Source organism: Clavelina lepadiformis, chromosome 7 (genome assembly GCF_947623445.1).
Source record: "Clavelina lepadiformis chromosome 7, kaClaLepa1.1, whole genome shotgun sequence".
Taxonomy (NCBI): domain Eukaryota; kingdom Metazoa; phylum Chordata; class Ascidiacea; order Aplousobranchia; family Clavelinidae; genus Clavelina; species Clavelina lepadiformis.
This window is the reverse complement of record NC_135246.1, coordinates 594567-617889: the sequence shown is the minus strand read 5'-3', so window position 1 is coordinate 617889 and position 23323 is coordinate 594567. Positions and strand designations below refer to the sequence as shown.

Below are 23323 nucleotides of genomic sequence, written 5' to 3'. Positions count from 1 at the left end.
CTGATATTGATACAGAATCTTCTGCTTGAGTTTTAAACAGTTCACAAGCCTAATACGTTCTGTGTGTTTAATTATTCTCTGATCTTTCTAAGATACCGATTTAATCTTTTAAAAAAACCTCAAATCGACTGAAAAAGGTTTGAAGTTTTCAGTGCTACTTCTCCAATATAATAGTTTAACTTTTATGTAACAACTTTTGCCGAAATTTTGCACTAGAATGTTTCCATTTTACTTTGATGTTCCAAACATTTCCATCCACTGATTCACTGCATTGAAGCGATTTTCAGTCCTAAGTTGCTTGATTTAACTGATCATGCGCTGAATGAAATACAAAGAAATACAAAGAATAGCAGCCGGCATTTAAAATAAAACGTTAGTGCAACAGTTACGGAATATGGAAATTAAGAGCTGGAATGACTGAAGGAAAGCTGACAAGATTTTGGTCATTGTCGTCCCTGACCGTCATGAATGGTTGAGACAGAGTTGATTCTGAGACCAGAGTTTGTTAACCTTGGGCAACCGCAACTTCATAAACCTGGCTAAGGTTGTGATTGTTTTCTGTTTCATACTAATCAAAGTTCAACCGCCTACAAAGCATAGTCAAAGCTTGAATACACGATTTAAGTTAACAGGAAGCTATAAGCTTCATAACACCATTTCAAGAAACTGGAAATGTTTTGAATTAACTTTCCATGTCTTATAAAATTTAACCAATTTCCAGTGGAGGTTAGCGCCCAAGTATTTGTCCTCGTAGTACATAGCTAAGACTAAGTGTTATTTTCGCTGGTGCTACTCCTTAGTAGCGCGTAATTATTGTCAACTTTAACCTGCATCGTCACTCATCAAGTTGCTCACTTCCTTGTTTGACGTCATTTCTATTTCAATGTGAGATTGTGAGTAGAAGTTGGACTTTGGACTCGAAAAGTCGAAACCAAACAGCGCATTGGAATATGGCGGCCATTATCTAAGCTATGAAGAGCAACAGTAAAACTTTCTTTAGTCTATTAATCATTTTCCATGCAGTTGTCAGCACAGAAAATATAAGGCATTTGACTCATAGCGAAATATTTATTTTACAAGAAACGTCAACTACAATGTTTCGGACGTGACATCTGTCCTATTACGTTTATTTCTTTCTTAACTTAAACTTCGATTTTCGCAGTCACAAAATCCCACTGCCGGACATTGTTCATTGAACCCAGGGGAAACGCACAAGTTGTACCGCGCATACCCACTTGTTAACTGGTCACCTTGGAAATAACGCTCGGTTCTGCGATTTGCGCAACATTGCGATTAAGTACAAAACAATTTGCTATTTTTCTACTCGCTGCAAAATAAAAACAATAACCACAGAAACATTACAAAAAATATTTCTTTAAGCTACGTTGCCATATACGGTATATACGCTACGTCTCATTGATTATAAGATGGGAAAACGATCCCCGCGTTGCACGCAGGTACTTGTACTCCCTGGGAATTACTGGCTGTCGTAATCCTGTGCTAGATTGCTATCACTTCACACAGGAGACAAGGGATCATGAGGCCGTGTCTTTGACGCGCGATCTCAGTACTTTGATATTCATATAAAATCTTCACTGAGTAAACCAGACAAGTGAGTTTAATCAATTCTTTGTGGGTCATTATTAAGATAATTTCAACCCATAATGCACCGCAAGACAAAGTCGATAAGAACATTAAACTCACTTGTTTGCTAATATTAGAGTTTCCAATATTTGTGGCTCGCAATGTATTCCCCAAACCTTAACGTTGCAGCCTTGGACCTTCATGCTTGCAGTTTTGTACCAGCCTGTTATAGAATGAAGTCGACCTGTTGCAGATGACCACAATCCACACAGTCTATGATGGCTGGACAAAATAGCGAAGGTAAAACACCCCAGCCCACACCTGCAAACATATAAGCTGATGTGATATAAGTCTAAAAAATACGCTCAAAATGTCGTTATAAGTATTAAGATGATATTTCAAACATTCCCAAGAATAACGTTGATGTTTCCGTTCATCTTGGAAACAGACATTTCCCTGAAAAGCTATAAATTTCGAAATTTGTCACGCATTAAATGAATGAATTTAAGAAGAGCCATCTATTATTTATATCTTTGTATCTGGCCAATGTTACAAAAATCTATCTTTGTGTGAAAAATTCCATCTCGTTTCCATTCCAAAAAAAACTGATTCCATCTCGATCTAGACGTAAGAAATCTGACACGTCAGCACAGACAAAATAAAGCTTACGTCATAGGACAGCGCACAGTTTTCATTGAAATGTCAATTTAATATTAATGCTATTTACTCTACGCAGGCAGATGAAAGCCATGAAAGATAACCCAGGTTTCTATTATTAAAAAGTCCGCCGTGAGTATTTGAAATATTTACTTCTTTATCTGTCCACTCACCTGGCAACGGTTGACAACTCGACACCAGATTTTAGTTAATTGCGTCAATTTTTTAGAAAACCTTAAAACTGAAGAACAAGAATCATCCATTTAAGGTTAAACACGTGCCATAAAAGTGCCAGTGTTTGAGACAAGCGCAGTAGAAGGCAATTTCTTTCATTTCTGCAAGCACACACACTGGAACAAATGTTCTGCAGCTTAGTATAGGTCAGCCTTCGTATGTGCTTCTTGACTGTAGCAAAATGTATTTATCTGGCTGCCTGTTCTCAATTATTTTCTAGGGCAATATTTCAGGGTTTTGATTGTCTGGTAAGTTTGTAATAAATTTACCCGCTACAGGCGGAGATACGCCATTAATTAATTAGTGTTTATCTTGATAAGCGAAACCGGTGATTATGTATTACTGTCACGGGATTATTTTTATGCACCCGTTTTAGAGTCATCACATTATACACTGTTTTTTTTTCGCACCACTCATATAGGTTCATTTAGTATTGTGGTCAAATGTGTGGGCCAACTTCTGTTTTTACTCAAACTGAGTCATTTTTATGCATGCAAGTCAAGTTTTATGTTTGCTCACGCGCTACCTTATTTTACTTGTTTGTATATACAAATGTTTTTATTCGATCTCTTGTAACGTCACGCATCGCTACCCCGAGGGCCTAATTAGTGTTTAGCGTCCCACGTTGATTGTCTCATTGCGTGGAATTTGTTTCGTGTGATGTTGCGCTCGGCTGGGAAGTGCTGGGCGAGTGTTGATTTCAGTTACGTTTGGGTTTCATAGAGGTAAGATGGATGTTTTTATTGAAGAAAATGCTATTAAAAGTTCTTAAAGCAAAAAGAGCTAATTGACTAGCTGTCAAGAGGTAAGTTTGCTGGCTGAGAAAAAGTTTGGTTACAATACTAGCTATAATTTTTAATCTATAGTTAGCCGAGTGGAGCTACTAAAATCATTTCTTAATTATTTTCAGCATTTTTTATTTGTGGCTTTGTGGCTTGTGCAAAGCAGCTACCTGTAGTTAAAGAGAATTACAAAATTAACAAGGTGTTCTTTAATACAAAAAATAATTACAAACGACTGGCAGAAACATTTACAACACCATGAAATAGTTCACTTGTTTTGTTTATTTCTTGAGTGTTCCTCGTTTCCCAGCTTTAGAATGAACTTTTTCTAATGAGCTTTTTAGAATGAATAATAAGACGAATGCAACGCGCCTTGCTGGGTGTCAACTCAGTTGTAATTTTAGCAATTACAAGCTTGAATGCTTGTTCCTATGTCGACCTCGGCCCACAGAGAAGTCATGTCAATGCCTTATTCTCATTTGGGCGCGTTTCAACACGGAAAACATCTTTGTGAAAATCGATGGCAGTGTTAGACCTTCGGTAGCCTATGGTTATAAGGATTTTAGAACGGATTCATTGCTAGGACAGATGCAGTGAAAAGAGGGGACTCCATTGATTCAATCGTTAATCGTGTGCGAACAATCAACAACAATCTATTGAAGTTTATGAACAAAATCGAAAACTATCTTAAGCAATTTGAGTGAATACCTCATGGTAATGAATATTTGTGCACAGTATTTTATTACTTTATCATTTTTCTGAGTAATTGCAGTGACATAAGATAGACTGTCTTGATGAAATGTGCTTTACACAAGGAAGAGCGGTTTTATTAGTCGCGTATCTGCTCATGTTATATTCTGATGGTTGCTACATTGCGGATTGTCCGGGGAAGGACTATTACATCGGGAAAAGAATTTTTCCGGAAATGTTTTCCATAAAGGACAAAAGCGGTTCCCCTCAAAATAATCTGTTGGAGCGTGGGATAGCGGAGGTAAAAGCAATTTTAAAGTTAGACCTCTCATCAAATTGAAGTAGATTTAAGCAAAATATTTACCTCATTGAAGATTTTACTTAAAAAACTTGTATGCCTATTTAGATTTTTTGAATATAAGTTAGCGTTACACTATGTTAAGTTAGCGTTACACATCGAAAGTTACACTATGTTGGAAAATATCTATAATGGTTTATTTTATTTGATCAAACGAAAAATATTTGCAAAAATTCCGGTTTCAACCCGTTCTTCACGCAGTGTTTGGACGATCCCCGTGCCCTGATATCGAAGCGATGTGATTTCTATGGAACGAAACTGTGCTGTCAGCTGGACGACAATTACAGAGACATTACGTGTGATGTGACATCATCGTCCAATGAAGACGTCTCAGAGATGAGAGGGATGTTGGAAGCAGCTGAGATTAGAATGAAGAAGCTCATCTTCCAAAAAGGGACTCCTCCTGGAGGAAAATATTGTCTGAAGATGGGGATCTGCTGCGTGGAAGGTATCTACATCCCTAAATACTCAACTTTCAATCTTTAACCAATCATGTCCAAACTTGGTATTTGCCACAACTCATTGACCTTGATTGTTGATTAATTTGACAGACAGGTGCAAACTTGACCTCTCTTGCAGCGCTGTGACGTCATCGGTGGAGGAAAAGCATTCCGAGTTACCACTGTTGTTGAGCAAGTTATTGGACGGGGCGCAAAGCTACTGAGCTACCACTATGCTCCGGTTTAATTTTCAAGTGTTAGTCGTTGTTCGATTTAAAACTTGGCGATAAAAGCGAGCGTCAAAGTTGGTTGTCTCTCTGCTGCCGCTTCCTGAGCACGACATAAACAATTTTGACGTCGTTAGACTAACAAGGGGTTAAAAAATTTCACAATCGATTGAATTTGTTGCGTTATAATGAGCGATTGGTAACAATAACTTCCATGGACCGCAATCAAACCTGACATTGCTCTTCGGTAAAATATTTGAAACACGCCGACATTTGGCATTCCGAAGGCGGCTAAATAAAAACACGACCCCGTTGACATGAATCTTGACATTCAAGATAAAGCAAACGATGTCTCCGGTCCTACATTTATTCTCTTTATACGAGTAAGTTCTCCTCGCCAAGCACAAGCTTTAAATATTTACAAACAACAATCAGAAATATTATAGAAAAGATGTCACTCAAACACAAGGTTATGGCGAGTCCTATGATCTGTGCAAGGGACCGATCTAGAAACAACAAACACGTTTCAGTCGGCCGTTTCTACGCATCACAACTATTGTGCAGTATTTATGTTCGACCATGGCACACAAAGTAGGTACTTTACAGTCATAATATAACTAATAGCTAATTAGGCTACTCAATCCAACAATGAGTTAAGTAAATGTACAGTAGAAGTAGGCTACATTGGTAGGTAAACTAAAAGTGCCCTAAACGTTTCTTATTTGTTTATATTTCATTATTAATGCTTTATATGGTATTCTAATGTTATATTTCTGACATGTTATTTTTATTTTCTACGAAGTTTGATAATTTTCACTGGATCTTCACCTCTTGCATGCTGCTCAGTATTTATACTTTGATTGTTAATCGCCTTAAAACGTTTTTTCGTATCGGATCAGGGAGCTATAGAAATTTCATTATTAGGTTTTTACAATCCAGGATTGAAGTGGAACATCTTATTATTATTATACGAAGTCTCAAGAATTCTGCCCAACAACTTGTTCCGGAAGATTAATTCTTTCAATTATTTTTAACGAGAAACAGCTTTGCTACTTCATGGTAAGGCTACCACTTCTATGTTCTGGTTGTCAAAAAAGTAGTCGGTTAACTTTTTCATAACTTGTTTTAAAGGCAAGAGTCAACGTTTTACTTACTACTTGTGTTTAAAGGTTATGTATCTTGGGGTATTTCCCCGTCTTTTGCAAATTTGATTAAGAAAGATTTTTCTGAACACGCGGACGAAGAACATGTTTGGATCTAATGACCATGGTAACTAACATTTATATCGGGACAACGCTTGGAGTAGCAGGATTCGCCACAAGGCAAGATCCTTAACTAAACCAACTCAATATGCATACGTTTTACAACACAACACAACACAATCCAAATTGCTGGAGCGGAACTTCTTTTTAACTTTGGTTTATCTCTTGCTGTTAAAACAATAATGAATCAACGCAAAACTACTTCATAGGGAAAAAGCGTGTGCTGGTGTCATAATTAACCCTGCCGTGTTCGCAGCGCTTTAAACACGAACTGTCCACAACGCATTAATAAACAAATAAATAAGAAGAACACGGTTTCTATTTACGCTCAGAGTGTAGTTTCTTGTGGATTTATTGAGATATCTTCAACAAATTACACAAATATTGCTAAAAGTATAGAAGAAAATTGATTCAAAAAACAAATATATGCACATACAAGATATAAACCACGACGTTTTTATTAGTATGTTAATAATTCGTTGCACAGGCAATGGACATTGCATAGAGTCGATTGAGATGAATTTTCACAAACAGCTAAGTTGTTGCTTCACCTGACCTCGACTTGACAAGAAATGCTTGTTTGCAGTTTGGTCACGCATGAAATGACACTTAGCAACTTCTGATAGTAGCCAACGCAATAATAATCAATGTAAATGTTAGATATGGTACGTCAATGTGTCTTGAAACCAAAATATTGAAAAAATTAACCGACGGTGTTCCAATTTTCATAATTAGTTTTTGTCTTTTTACGTAATTCTTGAGCAGATTTAATCATATTTTAATATTATCAATGATATATTTCGTTCGTATATGATCAAACGCCCTGCTATGTTTCGGTCCTTATTGAGGATGCGATACCTTTCAATTACATCCGGATTACGTAAGCTCTTACTACAACCCACAATAAGTTTCTATTTATCGATGATCTATCTGTGAGACATCACACTCCACACACACCTGCAGACACGGGCAGCGCTTAACTTATTATTAATGCGTTGTTATCTTATCATATTGCAACTGTAGTTGTAATCTAGTATAACCGTTAGTTATGATATTTTTTAACTATAACTATAGTTTTATTGGTAACTTTTAATGTTTCATGTGTGCACTTCTTAAGTTTCTTCTAACGTGCTTATACTAAAACTTTGGGAAATCATAAAAGCGTTTGTTTGAGGGAAGTGAAGAGATGTCTTACATCTCGGGTTTACGCCTTTTGACAGGTCTATTACGTCGAAACTCACACTACGTAGTCTTTGAGATACCAATTTATCAATCATATCTTGTTGCTGTGAAAAAAACCTTCAGCCTGTGACAAAAAGGCGACATGAAAGCGATCATCCGCACCAGCTCCTGCAAGCTCAACCAACGGAACAAAAGAAAATTAGCGGCCAGAGACACCTCAGCGCTTTAAGCAACGGTCATTCGGCTAAACACAAACCACAGCAGTAACCATCATCACAAGCTTACGTCATGCGTTTTGTCAATCAGCAAACAATGCAGTAAAACGATGATGACGTGGGCACAGCAAACAAAAGTTAAAGTCACTTTACCATGTGCTGTGCGTCGCGGTGTAACAACCGTCTGGTGTCGTGAGTGAGTCGCTTCGAGTTGAGGAAATGATTGACACAATACATCACGACAATAGAAGAATCTTTCATATGAAAAACACGAAAGGGTTGAGTTGCTTGTACAAGACTATATGTGTTAAACTAAACACATTTTATATTATAAACACTGCACTACCTACTACAATGAGAATGCGGAATTAAATGGGTAAAGCTTTCAATCATGATAAATGCAGCAGAAGTGGTAGGATATATTATTTCTGTTTGGTCGCTAATAGTAATTACTTAGTAGTTTTGAGTTATAGAGTTATTGAAACACTTTTAGTGTAAGTTTTGTGAATAACTGGTTACCGTTGTGACTGTAACTGTATGTAGCATTTGCTTATTGACGATAACAGTTTTTTCAAACGGTCCAACTGTGGTTGTTTACTGGGATCACTGAATGATCTGCGCAGAAAGCGATAAGAATAATTTTCAAATATTGCTTACGTCACGCACTATATAACTAAATTGTATAGCGTTTTTTCATTTTAATTTGTAGTGACCAATAAGGAATTGGTAATAATGGTTATAGGAACGCGGGTAACGGTTAAACTGTGCAGCTCATTTTATAGCTTTTCGAAGATGATTAAGCCACAAGTTAACATGAAATATATACCTGGTAGACGAGGTACAAGCTTAAGGCTAGAAGTATGCATCTCTGATAAAAGCCCTGACATTTTAGTGTCAAATCAGTATAATTTCTGTTTGGCCCGAGTCAATTTGAAGCAATGCGTTTGTGGTATTCTGCAGAAGATTCTGTTAACAAATGAGTTATTAGGTTATAAGATGCAGTTAATAGATGAGTCTTTCCGTAATTTCATCCAACGAGCTATGCATGTTTCGCGAAAGACGACTTCAAAGATGACTGATGTGGCTTCCAAATCGTTTTAGATAAGTTCTAACTATAACGATAGATTTTGATAAGTTTAAGGTAAGGATAAGTTTTTGGTTCAGTTTTAACTTTCTCAACAAGCGTGCTGATGTCATTTAAGTAAACAAATTGCTTTTAACCAAAGATTTAACCAAATTTATTCTGCTGTTGGGTTTTTATTTGGCTGTCGTATTCATTGGTCTTTTGCTGATTGCTGGAAATGGACTTGTTTGTAAAAAGAAAACTATGAACATTATTACCCTTGTAGTACCGATTGCAACAGCTTGATAAAGGATTGGGTATAATGATACAATCTTTAAACATTAAAAGATTTTGTTTTAGTTCGTATGCATGTGTTACACTTTGTGGCTATGACTTTTATCAAACTGTGACGAAGCCTACTTGGACTTTAAACTTACAGTCTTTATCAAATCTTTTAATTACACTGGTCTACAAATTTCAACTTTTTTTTTCAGGTTTGGGTTTTGACAACTGATTGTAGCTAATTTTGGGGCGCTGAATCCGAAAATGAACTCAGATTTTCTCTATCACATCAAGTTTTCTTTCTATCGGTGTCATTATTTTATGAAATTGACCAATTTTACCCTTTTTACAGTAAAATGTCAAATATAATTATTTTCTGACAGCTATAAACTTTCAAACATAGAGATATTTTTGCACTAAATTCATAAATTGGTTCAGATTTCCTCTAAAATAAAAAACATCCTGTTATGATATCATAATAGGACATAGTTGAAATTGCTCGCGTAGAGTTTTTCCATGCTGGCTTGAACTCCCTGTCTTGGCTTCTCAGGCGTTATCTGTGGGTCAGCTGCTATCTCTGTGCAGCTGGAATATCGTAGGAAGACAGCTGGTGGGAGTAGATTTGACTTAGTAATAAATTCTTGCTTAGTAAGGAAGATTTATTTAGAAGTTTCATAAAGCACATGTACATTGTACAGACCAACATCAGAGTTCAAGCTGAAAAGTGGTTTGTAGAAGGAAAAGGTATTTTCATACTATATAAGTTTGAGTTCAAGTCGGTTAGAGTTTTTGGTATAGTGGTGTTTCTGTGGAAAAACTTGCTCTTAGAAAACTACTAACAAAGAAAGCTTATATTTGATCTCAAGCTATGTCTGCTTCCAGCAAAAGAAGAAAATGTTGTAATGATCCGGATATATTTTGTTACATTTGTGGATGTTTCATGTTGAAGTCTCAACAATGCAATATTACCACGTTTGTAAAAAGGGCATATCTTGCTTACTTTAAAGTCAAGTTAGGGGACCAGGACAAAAGCTGGGCTCCTCATAAAGCGTGCAAGACCTGCGTTGAATGTCTGAGAAGTTGGTCGCAAGGAAAAGGTTCACAAATGAAATTTGGAATACCCATGATTTGGCGAGAGCAACGAAATCATGTTGACGATTGTTATTTTTGTCTTGTTAGTGTGAAAGGGTATAACAAAAAGAGTAAACATCGTTTGAAATATCCAAATCTGGATTCGGCATTGCGGCCAGTTCCTCACAGTGATGAAAAGCCACTGCCAGTATTTATATCACTTCCAGAACTATAACTATACTTATATCCTTCCATTTTTTGGGAAACAGAAAAGCAGAAAATTATAAAGATCTCTTAAGGGAGCTACTGCTTAGTTTTGAAGATTTGGGATGCAGGATGAGCATCAAAGTTCACTACTTGAAGAGCCATGCGGATGAGTTTCCAGAAAACCTTGGGAAAGTTAGTGAAGAACAGGGTGAACGTTTCCACCAGGATATTAAAATTATGGAGGAACGTTATCAAAGTCGGTGGGATTGTCATATGATGGCCGACTATTGCTGGAGTTTGAAAAGAGAAATTCCAGATGCTGCTCATAAAAGAAAGTCCCTCAAAAGAGCATTTTTAAGCTTATAAGTGAAGAGTTCATATTTTATGAAAGCTCTTTTGTTGACTGTTTCTGAACTCGCCCTGTCCAAGTCCCTTTGAGTCAATCTTTATTTTGGCACTTTGCTATTTCTGTGTGTGTCTTCAGAATTTCTGCACTCCGTTGTCTATGTGCATATTGTGTGAACTGTAGGCTATAATTCGATAATACCTTGTCACTGTCCTATCGACAGGTTCGTCAGCATAATGTAGCGTTTGATGTTATTATGGTTGCTCTTTTGTATGCCTATTTTTTATTCCAAAACATGAAATTTTAATAAAGACAACGCAAATTTGTGTGAATATAATATAGAATGCTTGTTTTCTAATTAAAGCTAGATTATTGCAGGTAAAACAGTGTTTATTGCATCAGAATTCCTTGTTTTGACAACAGAGGGGGGGCAAAAATTGATTTTTTTCAAAAATTAGGGATATTTCATATCTCAAAAACGTGATGTGATAGAAAAAATCTGAGTTCATTTTCGGATTCAGCGCCCCAAAATTAGCTAAAATGAGTTGTCAAAACCCAAACCTGAAATTTTGTGTAGACCAGTGTTATCAATCAATCTTCAATCAATCAATCTTTTAATTATATCAAACGCCGTACTATGTTATGGCCCTTGTTTAGGATGCGTACCGTTTCCAATTACATCTGGGTTTCTTAAGCTGTTACCACAACGCACTGGGAATTTCCATCTGTGGATCAGAGTCTAGTGTTACAGTGACATGGAAGAATCTCTTCAAATGTGGCCTGAAAGCGGTGATTGCATAGACGCGAGTAAATGATACATCAACATCAACGCTGTGAGCTTGGTTAACGTAATGTGATGCTTAACCAGCTTTAGCGGTCTAAGGAATGTGATATCATTTGATTCAGATTTACCGACTTCCTGTTTTGCATCAGGATTGCTCAGTTAAGTCACAATCGTTGTTTTCTGAACTGAAAAAAACATTTTACTGACTCTTAAACTCATCTACAGAGTGTCGGCCGACGATAAAGCAATTCTACTTAGGGGAAATATCGTCAGTTTTTGAGAACATTTGCAGATGCATTAAACGTAAAACAGAACAATAGAAAAGCCTCGGCCTTGTTCTAAACCTTGCATGAGTTTGTGTGTTTAAAGAAAGGTTTGACCAAAACGAGCGAATATTACTGCAGGTAGAAGATTAACATGACCATGACATGACATGACATGATTAACATGGACCATAAATTTATGTATACAAATTCGGAGATTCGATAGAAATAACTTTCGTGAAAACAGCAAGAATTATTTGCAAACTAATCAGATTTGTAATTACGCAGACAACAAAGAGTTCGTTTGGGCAATTTATTTGTCCTCCTCAGGTACATCTTGTCCTTCTCAGATAACACTCAGTTAATTCTACGCCCGGTTAACAATAATCAGAACATTTGTGGATGAAAGTCTTCCAAATATAAGCTGGCAAAGAAATTGAAAAGAATCCATGATGTTTTTGATCGCCCTTACTAAACAATGGAAATTGTCGACCCACTTTGATCATTACGTCGCATGCTTCGATCAAACTGAACAAGTTCAGTGCGTAGGATTAAAAGCGCTGTAAAGTCACAATTACGCAACATATTTTCAAACTTTTTCTTTATAGCTAAAAAGAATTGTACTTATTGTAATAACTCACAAAGTTTCTAATTCATTTAAACTCTGCTAACTCAGCCTTTAAATATTTATGTTTATTAAAACAAATTTTTGCTCAGTGTGAAATTTTCTTAGAGGGAACACTGCAAAGAACATCAATGTGGCTTTAAATTGTTTATTTAATATTTTTTACAAAATATTGGAAAAAATTAGCCTTTTTATTTCTACGTAATGCTTGTGCAGATCTAATAATATTTTTAAATTATCAGTGATATATTACGTCTATTTTTTATATCAAACGCCGTACTATGTTATGGCCCTTGTTTAGGATGCGTACCGTTTCCAATTACATCCGGGCTACTTAAGCTGTTACCACAACGCACAGGGATTTTCTATCTGTGGATCAGAGTCTAGTGTTACAGTGAGGTTGAAGAATCTTTTTAAATGTGGTCTGAAAGCGGTGATTGCATTGACTTGCATCAATAATACATCAACATCAACGCTGTGAGCTTGGTTAACGTAATGTGATGCTTAACCAGCTTTAGCGGTTTAAGGAATGTGATATCATTGGATTCAGATTTACGAACTTCCTGTTTTGCATCAGGATTGCACAGTTAAGTCAAAATCGTTGTTTTTGAACTGAAAAACAACATTTGCCAGACTCATAAATTTAACTACAAAGTTAAGCCGACATTAAACCAATTCTATTCAGGTGAAATATTTCCAGTTTTTTAGAAATTGCGCAGATGCATTAAACGTTTGTAAACAGAACAATAGAAAAGCCTCGGTCTTGTTCTAAACCTTGCATGAGTTTGTGTGTTCAAAGAAAGATTTGACTTAAATGTGCGAACATTTGTGCAGGTATGTTTCCAACCTTCCAGTGTTGACTGCACCCACATAAGTTAAGCTACCTGGACACCCAAAGTCATGTGAAATAACTCTGCCCAAAAATAGAATTTTTACAAAGTGAACGTAGGCTCTGACGTGGATTTTTAAAAATATAGCAGTTTGGTGAGACTGGTATCAAATGTGTGTTAATAAGATGCATTGATGATATGCTTTTCGTAAAATAGATGCGGAGTACGACTGCGGATAAGATTTAAATGAACCAAAGGATACAAACATTCTGGTGTGGATAGTAGCATTTGAAATAGCATTAGGTGTTTTTGTCGTATTTATATGCTATCAGTGTCACGGGATTATTTTTACGCACCCGTTTTAGAACCAACACATTTTAATATTGCATCACCAAATTTGTAAGTCACTTGTTTACGGTACGGTGAGTTGTTACCTGTTTTAGATAGACTGCATTTTAATTACCCAATTAGGGAGTCAATTGTTCACACTGTACACGGTTTGTTCGCACCACTCTTGGAGGTTAATTTAGTCCGATGTGTGGGTAAACTTCTGTTTTTATTCGCGTTGTGCATTGTCTCATTCGTATACATGCTCGTCAGGTTTCCTTATGTTTGCTCACGTGCTGACGTATTTACCCTATTCATATGTACACATGTTTTTAGTCTGTGACATCTTACATCGCTAACCCTATGGCCTAATTGGTATTTAGCGCCCGCGTTTATTTTATCAGTGCGTGACAACGCTGGAATCTGTGTTTGTGTGGTGTTGCGCTCGGCTGGGAAGTGCTAGGAAGTGTTGGGGCAGTTTACGTTTGGATTTGATAGAAGATAGATGGTTGTTTTTATCAAAGAAATGCTAATTCAAGTTAGAAAAGCAAAAGGAGCTAATTGACTAGCCGTAAAAGCGGGAAGTTTCCTGGCTAAGGAAAATCTTGGTTACATCAGAACATTTATTTTTGGGCCTGGTAAAATCTTTGATCGACTTTTACCAGCCGATGATTCCTAACCACTCGAACCCCAGTTACCGAAATTTTCTTGGTGTAAATTCTGATAAACCTACATTGTATTTATACATTTTTTGTCGCATTATCTGAATTTGAATCTGTGTCCCAGGACCATTGAGCTGAAGCGAGATTTCTTATGTTATCGCAATCTTTAACGTCATCGGCTTCTTGGTATAATGTCACTGTTGTCGTATAAACGGCGAAATATTTTGATTCGTGTTTTGTAATTTATAAAATGTAAACACCTCGTCACTTCTGCGTTAATCTAAAAATGAGAAATAGATGTGTCTGAAACCTGTCAGTGTTTGTTCGCAAATAAAGAACATTGGAATCTTTCTGCTGTCTTTCTGCTCATTGCAACACTTTGATGCACTGCATCAGTTTTGACCCTTCCCAAGTGGAATGGCCGATACACTTGTCACGGTCAAGTTTGCCCGCTTTTTACTCACTCTTCGGCTAATGCTTTTTGTTGTATACGGCCAAATATCGAAACGAATTTAAACTCGCACGTTTAATAGTTTTAAATTGTGCTTAAACGATGCCAACATGACTGCGTTACAAGAAATTAAAAAATTTAGCTGCAACATTTGTCAGCAGACGTAAAATTTTGTGCAGCATCAAACGAACAATAAAACTGTGTGTCCCGCAAGCTAGCAATAATACAAACAATCATCTACAAATATTTAGATTAGATAATTAAAGGCTATGCAAAACTATTGTTTACTCCAATTTAGATGATAATAAATTATTAATTCGTATTTAAAATGTCTTGACGCCTTAAAGCAATATGTAGATGATTCACGTCAATTGTCTAACTCTAAAACGAGCAGAATCTAAACATCAAAGAAAAACTAGAAACTACATAAAATTCATAAATAAATGCGTCGTTTCATACTGCAGAATCTGAATGTTGTCGTTGTATCATTGTACATTGCTCGACAAGGCCTAAAGTATTTTAGCCATGATCAATATTGCTCGCTTTTATTTGCTTACTTTTATTCTGTCATATTTAGATCAATGCGCTAATTTGCATTAATGGTCGCAGAAATTTGCAGAAAATTTGTCATAAGCTCTGCAAACAAGGCCGGCCTTAGCAAGCGCGGAGCTCAATGCAAGACCTGCATTTTGCCGATTTTAAATAATTTATTGTCATATTAATAATAAATATAAATTTATAAAAAATATTTGTGTGATCTGCGTGAAATGAAAGCTGAATTTTTTTTTGCTTCGAAGCAGCCCGGTGCCCAACGCAGTCGCATCGCTTGCATTGACCTAAGGCAGGCCCTGTGCACCGGCTAATAAACCGTTCGTTGTTAAATTGAAAATCGGTTGAGACCAAGGACTAGATTTATTAAATAACGTCTATTGCATTGGGTAAGAAAGTACGAACTTTGTGACCTTTCGAATGAGCGCCATTGAACCCAAACTCAGTTGTTTGAAAATGGATACTTAAGAACCAAGGTGACGTACGAAGCCTTAGAAAGTTTATTGCACTTATAATTTACACATGTCATGTTAAGCATATTTACTTAGATTACATTGTTAGACGGATATCTACAAGAAAATCTACCAAAGTACGACTAAGTTTCTCGATCAGCCATTTATTTTCTGTTTTAAAGACATTGCAAGGCGACTTTAATTTAAAGAATTGCTTTTGTAATATGAGCGTGCGTTATTATTTATTTTATCTTTTAGTTAGCTTTTAATCGATTAATCGATAATAATCTCCTTATAACAGAAGCCGAATAGAAAAACCAAACAATCAACTATCTGAGCACAACACAATAAGGTCGTCCTTGGAACTTACTTCTTCGTCAATGAGCATATTTTACTTTTTACTTTTTGTCTGTTTTTGTTCTGATTTTCTTTGCTTTTCATAAAAGATAAAGAAAGATTTTAAGAAGTTTTAACTTACTTGTATAAGTGTGAGTGCGATATAATGATGTTAATGTAACATTTTCTTTGTTCCTAAACTTGTCCATTGACTGAATGCTTTGGTTTTCTCAGTTTATTGCTTCTTAGCTTCGCTTATGTTTCTATTGATGTCTGGTAAGATGGGTCCTACCTCCATGCTGAGTCAGTGCTGAGTCAGTCCTGAGGAGTCGCGTTGACGAAACAATATGAACTCTACATGACCTCTATACACCGGTACTATGACACCTTATCGAAAGACACTTTATCGAAAGACACTTTATCGAACGACACCTGATCGAAACGACAGATGATCGAAAGACACTTTATCGAACGACAGTTAATCGAGCCGACAGTTGATCGAACGACACTTTATCGAACCGACAGCTGATCGAACGACACTTTATCGAACCGCCAGTTGATCAAAACGACAGTTGATCGAACGACATTTTATCGAACCGACAGTTCAAGCAAGATTTTTGCGTGTTTCTCAAACATTGAAACAATGAGCCATTGTGATGTGCGGTCTTTGTAATGGTGTGCATTAATGAATTGTGATGTATATATCATAAAGTTGACGATTTATATTTTATATCTATATTTTATATTTGTATCATAAAGTGTACGATTTCGCATGGCGGCCGGCCCGCCCACATATTAATAAGATATCACAAGAATACGCACGAGAATTACTAAGTACGAGAGTAACCTAGAAACCTATGCGTCGTAGACTGATGAGATTATTACAGGTTAGTAGAAACATCATCTGGCTTCCTGTATACATCATAATTGTAAAACTAAAGAAAGTGAATTTAGTGTAAATTAGGTATTTCTAAAAGTGACACATTTCTAGAAATTCTTCTTGTTACGCCGCGCCCCCGCTGTGAAAAGAGAACGAAAAAGAATAGTTAGTCAAGTTATTGGTGCGTAAATGAGTAATACGCTTCAATGCGGAGAGAGAGCAAAATTATATAAATATCACAATATCTCAAAAATTACAAAATCCAACTTTATCAAACAAACATGGACAGATAGCTGAACATTTTTTATGAAAAGTCACCAAATTTTAATTTTCTACAGCAAACAATGCAACGGTACGCCACGTTTTGCTATGACTGTGTGCGGGAGAAGCAACAGTCGATTCGATCAACTGTCGCTTTGATCAGCTGTCGGTTCGATAAAGTGTCGTTCGATCAACTGTCGTTTCGATCAGGTGTCGTTTCGATCAGCTGTCGTTCGATTAAGTGTCGTTCGATAAACTGTCGTTCGATTAAGTGTCGTTCGATAAAGTGTCTTTCGATCAGGTGTCGCGTCACGTATACACCAGCATTTTTGACAACCCTGTTTGTAAACCCGCTCGCTTTGCTGTCTCCTCATTGGTATGAAACTTTGCCAACTCTTGTCCATTTCTGTGATGTGTGGTCACGTGGTATCTCGATTATCACGTCATATGGTATACGCTACTCCACAAAGCGGCTATTACAAAGATCATTATCAACATGACAGTAATATCTTTTTTGTGCAGGTGCAAAAAGTTTTACTCTTAGGTAAGATTAAAAATGATCTTTTTATTGCTGATGATGCTTCTGGCCTCGGCACAAGCAAGACCTCAGCTTTCATCGGAAAAACTTAGACATTTATGTAAGTAATTTGTTTTAAATCGTAAATTTGTTCAAATATTTTTTGACCACGAGATATTCTTGGTGGATCATTGGTGGTCAATATAAGGATCACGTAAGAAACCTTCCGAGTAGACCAGTATATAAGTCTACTTATAAAATACTTTAAACCAGCCTACTGTGATGGTGAATATTGAGTCACTGACTAATCTGTAACAATTGTGACGATGACATTTAAGATGTCGACGTCGAAAATAGCAAAATTGATACGTTCGGTTTCTGTATATCTTGCTGGAATTTCAAGCCTACCGCTGCTTTCGTACATCGCATTATGGCTATTTCAATTTATGACTATGATTGTTTTGTTGTTTTTTAAATTTGGGTAAAGTACATAATTTGTGCTACAAAATGAATGCCTGAAAGGAAAGAAACTATGACGTAATAATAAATCGAACTTGATTTTGATGTTTAGCGTTCGGTGTAAGGAGCAGCATTTTGTAATGATTATCAGTATTATATGTCGTCTACCCCGTATAGCCAATTAAGAATGACCACGTCATGAACACCTCATACTTGTTGGGCAGGTGGGGATGGCGGTTTATCAGGCGAACTTATTATTACGGCAATTGTTTGCTTTTCTTATAAATTTTCACATTTTCACTTGATGCTGAGTGATCGTGTTTTGGCTGTCTGTTAAAGACAAGACATCAAGAATTGAACGTAACTTATCTATAACGTAACTATATCTTCCTGATAGCACTAGGCCGGTTTGTCAGTTGCATCTGTACAAACGTCTACATGTGACGTCACATATTACTGACTGTCGTAATAGGCGGTGTGCGTCTGTCTTTCCCTTGTCCGTTAGCCCTGATGACATGTGACGTAATAAAGGATAATAAAATATAACTTAGGAAATATTCGATGCATGGTGATATTCCTGCAAGAATATTTTGTTTGTTTCTAGGTATTTGCCATTATTACTTTCCACTCTGCCAACCATCCGAGTTCAACTGCAGGTGTCAGGATACAATAACAGGGAAACCCCGAGAATGCATACCACAATCATGGGTCTGTGACGGGCAACTAGATTGCTCGAATGGAGCTGACGAAATTGATTGTAGATGCGATCCTGGCGAGTATCAGTGCTATGATGGAGTCGGTGTGAGATTTTATCAATGCATCAAAGACAGCAGAGTGTGTGACGAAAAGTTGGATTGCGTGAATTTGAGAGATGAGTATAATGAGAAGTGCAGGGAAAGGATTCCAATGCAACAATGGTCAATATTTACTAGCATCATCGGAGTGTAATGGAGATGATGATTGCTATGATAAGAGCGATGAAGATAATTGCGATGGTTGCCCACAACACACATGCGATTGTTACCACGAAGGAAACGACATATAAGGATAATGGTAGGTGAAGTTTTAGTTTTAAAACGTGACGATATTTAATATTAAGCTATATTTTAACGATGTTTAATTACCTGTTTTAAAATGCTTTATTTTGACAAAATAATAATGAACATTTAGACATGACGGAATTTAACTTTAGTTAATTTTTAACGATGTTTAATTTCTTGTTTTTAAATGATTTATTAAGACACACTTTATAAATAGCTAGAAACTAGGTTCATTTACTTTGAAAATATTTAGCTATTATTTCATGTTTATTGCTACTCTTATTTGTTCATTCATAGACTTGTTTTTATGTCGTCATACAGCTGCATAACGCAAATATACATCAATTAATCACAGATAAAATCAACATTCAATAAACATGCAGTAAAACACGTAATTGTTGCTTCATTTCGTCACATATGCTCGTATTCTCCAAAGGACCATGTCACAATTGGCTATCTCAGAATACCTTAGGATTGGTGAACAATAACGCGTTTCAAATGCACGTCTTCATAAACCAGCCAATCAGCGCTAACTCAGCCTTATGTATGACGACCTCAGTGGATAGATTTGAGGCAGAGGTTTCATCATTATAAGAATTGATAATAGCGGCCTAACCCAAAAGAATGGAACGCTAAGTTCTGAAAAAGAGGAAACTAATTCTGTTCAAATCAAATTATTGTTATCACTGTGCCGGAGCAAAAGCGAGAGTTGAAGAAAAAATATTTAATCAGGTCTGGTGGTTTTCCGGTGTTGTCGGAGAATCATCTCTTTGCTCTCCTTTTGTCTTTTCTATTGTGAGTTGTCGATGTTGTTATGAATTCCTTTCCGGTTGAGTTGCTTTTTATTTACGAGCCAGCAAATGCCACTTTCGGACGTTTTATTTTCTTTTGAACTTAGATTGGACGAGTGCTTTTAAAATATTTCTTTGAATTGAGTAAATATTTGTTGTCGGTCGCCGGTTTTCTTTCAACAGATATGCTGTACAGTCTGGAGTCTTTCAGCGCATTTCCTTTTTTTATCACGAATGACAACATGTCATTTCCTGGCCTTGGTGGTTCAAACTAAGTTGTAACTAGGTAGATATAAGCAATCACAATTCCGTCAGATGTCGTTTCTTGACCTTGCAGTTTCATCGTTCATCTTTAATTCGATGTTTTTTTTATCAAGCTTTAGTGGGCCTGACTAAAGACTAAACTTGCCCACTATTCCCAGTTTGGTTTCTGAGTAATATTAGTTGTTTAAGCTGAGCAAAGGTTAAAGGCTAATGAATTGTGGACTTTGTTTTATATACAGTGTCCGACGATGACAGCCTGTTGATAAAATGTCCGGGTCAACAAAATTTATTTGAGATTTGAATGTAAATAGAGATGTTTAGAAACTTGTCATTAGATAATCTATCCGTCGTTCAACCAATCACTTTCTCCATTTTTTTAACCCTTGACACCGCTCCAAACTGAAGTGATCGCCAGTTATACAGTAGGCTTTTTTCTCTTTGTCACGGGTTGTTTGCCGTTAGTGAACTTTAAGCTTAGCAAGTTTCTAAGCAAACTTTATTCAACTTTATAGGATAATAAATCTTCTGTAAGAGCTTGCTGGAAGCAAATTAATGTCAAAAATACATCATCACCTAACTTATTTTTGCGATGTGGAAATTTTGAACATAGCGTTTGGTGGGGTAATTTCCAGTCTAAAACAACATCGACATTACTGACCAACGATGGACCTAATACGCTTTTGACCTTGGGCGATGTGAAGCATGTACTTAGAACCTTACATTTTCACTTCCTGTGTCGTTTTTCGGCTCAAAGTCGGTGCATCAGGGTCGGCTGCGTGATCTTGCAATGAAGAGGAAAACCTACATCCAAGAAGTTGTCGGTTTGACGATCACCGAGAAAATAATGACGTGTCTTGGCAAGACACTTATAAACGTGACTAAAGATGAGCATGGAAGTTGACTTCACTCGGCTTCCTCTCCACTTAGTCTAAACTATAAATCATTCCATAAATACGATGAAAAAGTGCCAAGCATTACAATTTTAGGCAAATAATAAAGAAGTAAGTAAGTAATATTAAGTTATACGTGCAGCCTACACTTCTGAATATATGATGGTTCCAGAACATCAAGCATACTTATTCATTTTGTGTACAAATAGAAAGAATATGAGTTAAAATTCAATGTGTGGATCGAATGTCATTGTGCTTACGAACAAATCAATAAAAGACAATTTGTTCAGTTTTCATATAAAATTTGTTGGAATATTTTTAACATGAAGAAATTTTAATAAAACTAATACATTGTGTATCACCATTTTGCGTCTTTTTTATAGAAAGATGTGATACAAGAAAGAATTGCCCAGACTCATCAGATGAAATGAACTGCTCTTGTCCGAAAGACAAATTTACCTGTTCCTGCTTCAATAAGAACCTTCCTACTTGCAGTATGGAGAAAGGATGTATCCCGATGGAGTACGTCAATGACGGAAAGCTTGACTGCCCTAGTCGTATTGATGAACAGTATATCAAGTCATGGGACAAAAGAAGTCTGGGTTCTTGCAATTTTAATGTTAATAGGTTAGAAAATGAACGCTTTTGTATCCCACCTTGGTGTGACAATTCTACTTGTACAAATGTACAATCATTAGAATGTAGTAATTATGATTGCAACATGACTGACGCGGTTTGCTTTTCTTTCTGTTCTGGAAAAAGAACTTCACTTAGCAACCCTAACAGGATATTCCAATGTACTGACCAATCTATAAACTTTGACCAAAACTTCTGCAATGGAAAGAAGGACTGCAATGACGGAAGTGATGAAATTACTTCTCAACCTGGATTTAAGTGTTCTGCCAAGTTCTCCACCATTCTATGCGTCCTTCCTCAATGGAATCTATACGACGACATCCCACAATGTTATGATAATTCTGATCTTTGTTTTAGCAGTGATGGCTCCTTTCATTGCTTTAAGTGTCTGGACGATCGCCTGATCATCTCGTCTAAGCAAGTCTGTGATGATGTCATTGATTGTTTTGACCTCTCGGACGAATGTCTCTGCGAAAATCCATCTTTGCCGGAGTGTCTGGATGTCTTTTCTAGGTCATCGCAATGCAACTTCTTCAAATTTTGGAGCATTGAGTCAGATGACACTTTTAATATTTTGCCTTCTTTGCAAGTTGACAAAGATTTAATGATTTGCAAGAACAAACAGGGCGACACACTTGCTGTCCAGTGCGATGGAAGACCAGAATGCCTGGACTTCTCTGATGAGTGCAAATCGTGTCCCAATCCTCCAGCATTTTGCAATGATACTTGCCGCACTTACTTCCCGATGGGAGATCGATATTGTGATGGTTACATTGATGAGGCATGGAAGTACTTACAAGACACAAACTGCTCTAAAGGATTTGATGAAAAAATCTGTCCGAAACGATTTCAATGCAAAGCTGATGACAAGGATAGCATCGACATCTTACAAAAATGTGATGGTAGGGAAAACTGTGATGATGGAATTGACGAAAAAAACTGTACCAACAGGTACTACTGCACAACAAAGGTAGGAAATCTGGTATCGATACCAAAGTCTTCAGTTCTCAATGGTAAACAAGACTGTGTTGATGGATCGGATGAATTTGTTCCTGGGTTATTCTCTTCCGCTCGTAATATGATTAACAACCTCGGTCTAAAAATATGGCTGTGGTTTGTCACTATACTTACCATTGTGGGAAGCTTTTACGTCGCCATTATTTCTGTTAAAAATCTCAACGAACGGAAAAACAAAGATGCTTCTGTATGCAACCATATTTTAATCATCAACCTCACTGTCTCTGACTGCTTAATGGGTGTATATTTGATGATTATTTTAGTAAAAGATGTTCAGTTTGCAGGTAGATATTCCGTATTCGATTATGAGTGGAGATCGAGTACGGTTTGCTCATTGGCGGGAAGTCTGTGCGTGATTTCCAGTCAAACTTCCTGCTTTCTCATGACTATTCTTACCGGTTATCGCTTGTATGCTGTCTACTGTCCATTCAAAGCTCGTCATGCTTCTGCAAAACCTTGGATAATTGCTGCAGTTTCTTCCTGGATAATTTCCATCATCATTGCTGTCGTATCCAACACCACACGTTACTTTAAATCTAAAGTTCTTTTTATTAATGATTTTTCTTCATCTGATACAGTCACTCATGATTACGTCAAGGATTTTGCTTGTCGTCTGGCCATTCTTACAAACACTTCTCAGGATATCGATGAAAGTAATTGGGAAAGTGTTCAAAGCTTTTTGATGGATG

The 23323-nt window shown here is 36.7% G+C and overlaps 1 protein-coding gene across 1 annotated transcript; it reads left to right on the top strand.

Moving 5' to 3' along the window:
- Positions 1-2608: 2608 nt before the first annotated feature.
- On the top strand, positions 2609-5068 carry LOC143465450 (uncharacterized). The gene is made up of 3 exons (XM_076963750.1): positions 2609-4248; positions 4507-4753; positions 4857-5068. The coding sequence occupies exons 1-3, from the start codon at positions 4057-4059 to the stop codon at positions 4967-4969; spliced, it is 552 nt and encodes a 183-aa protein (XP_076819865.1). The 5' UTR covers positions 2609-4056; the 3' UTR covers positions 4970-5068.
- The last annotated feature ends 18255 nt before the right edge of the window (positions 5069-23323 follow it).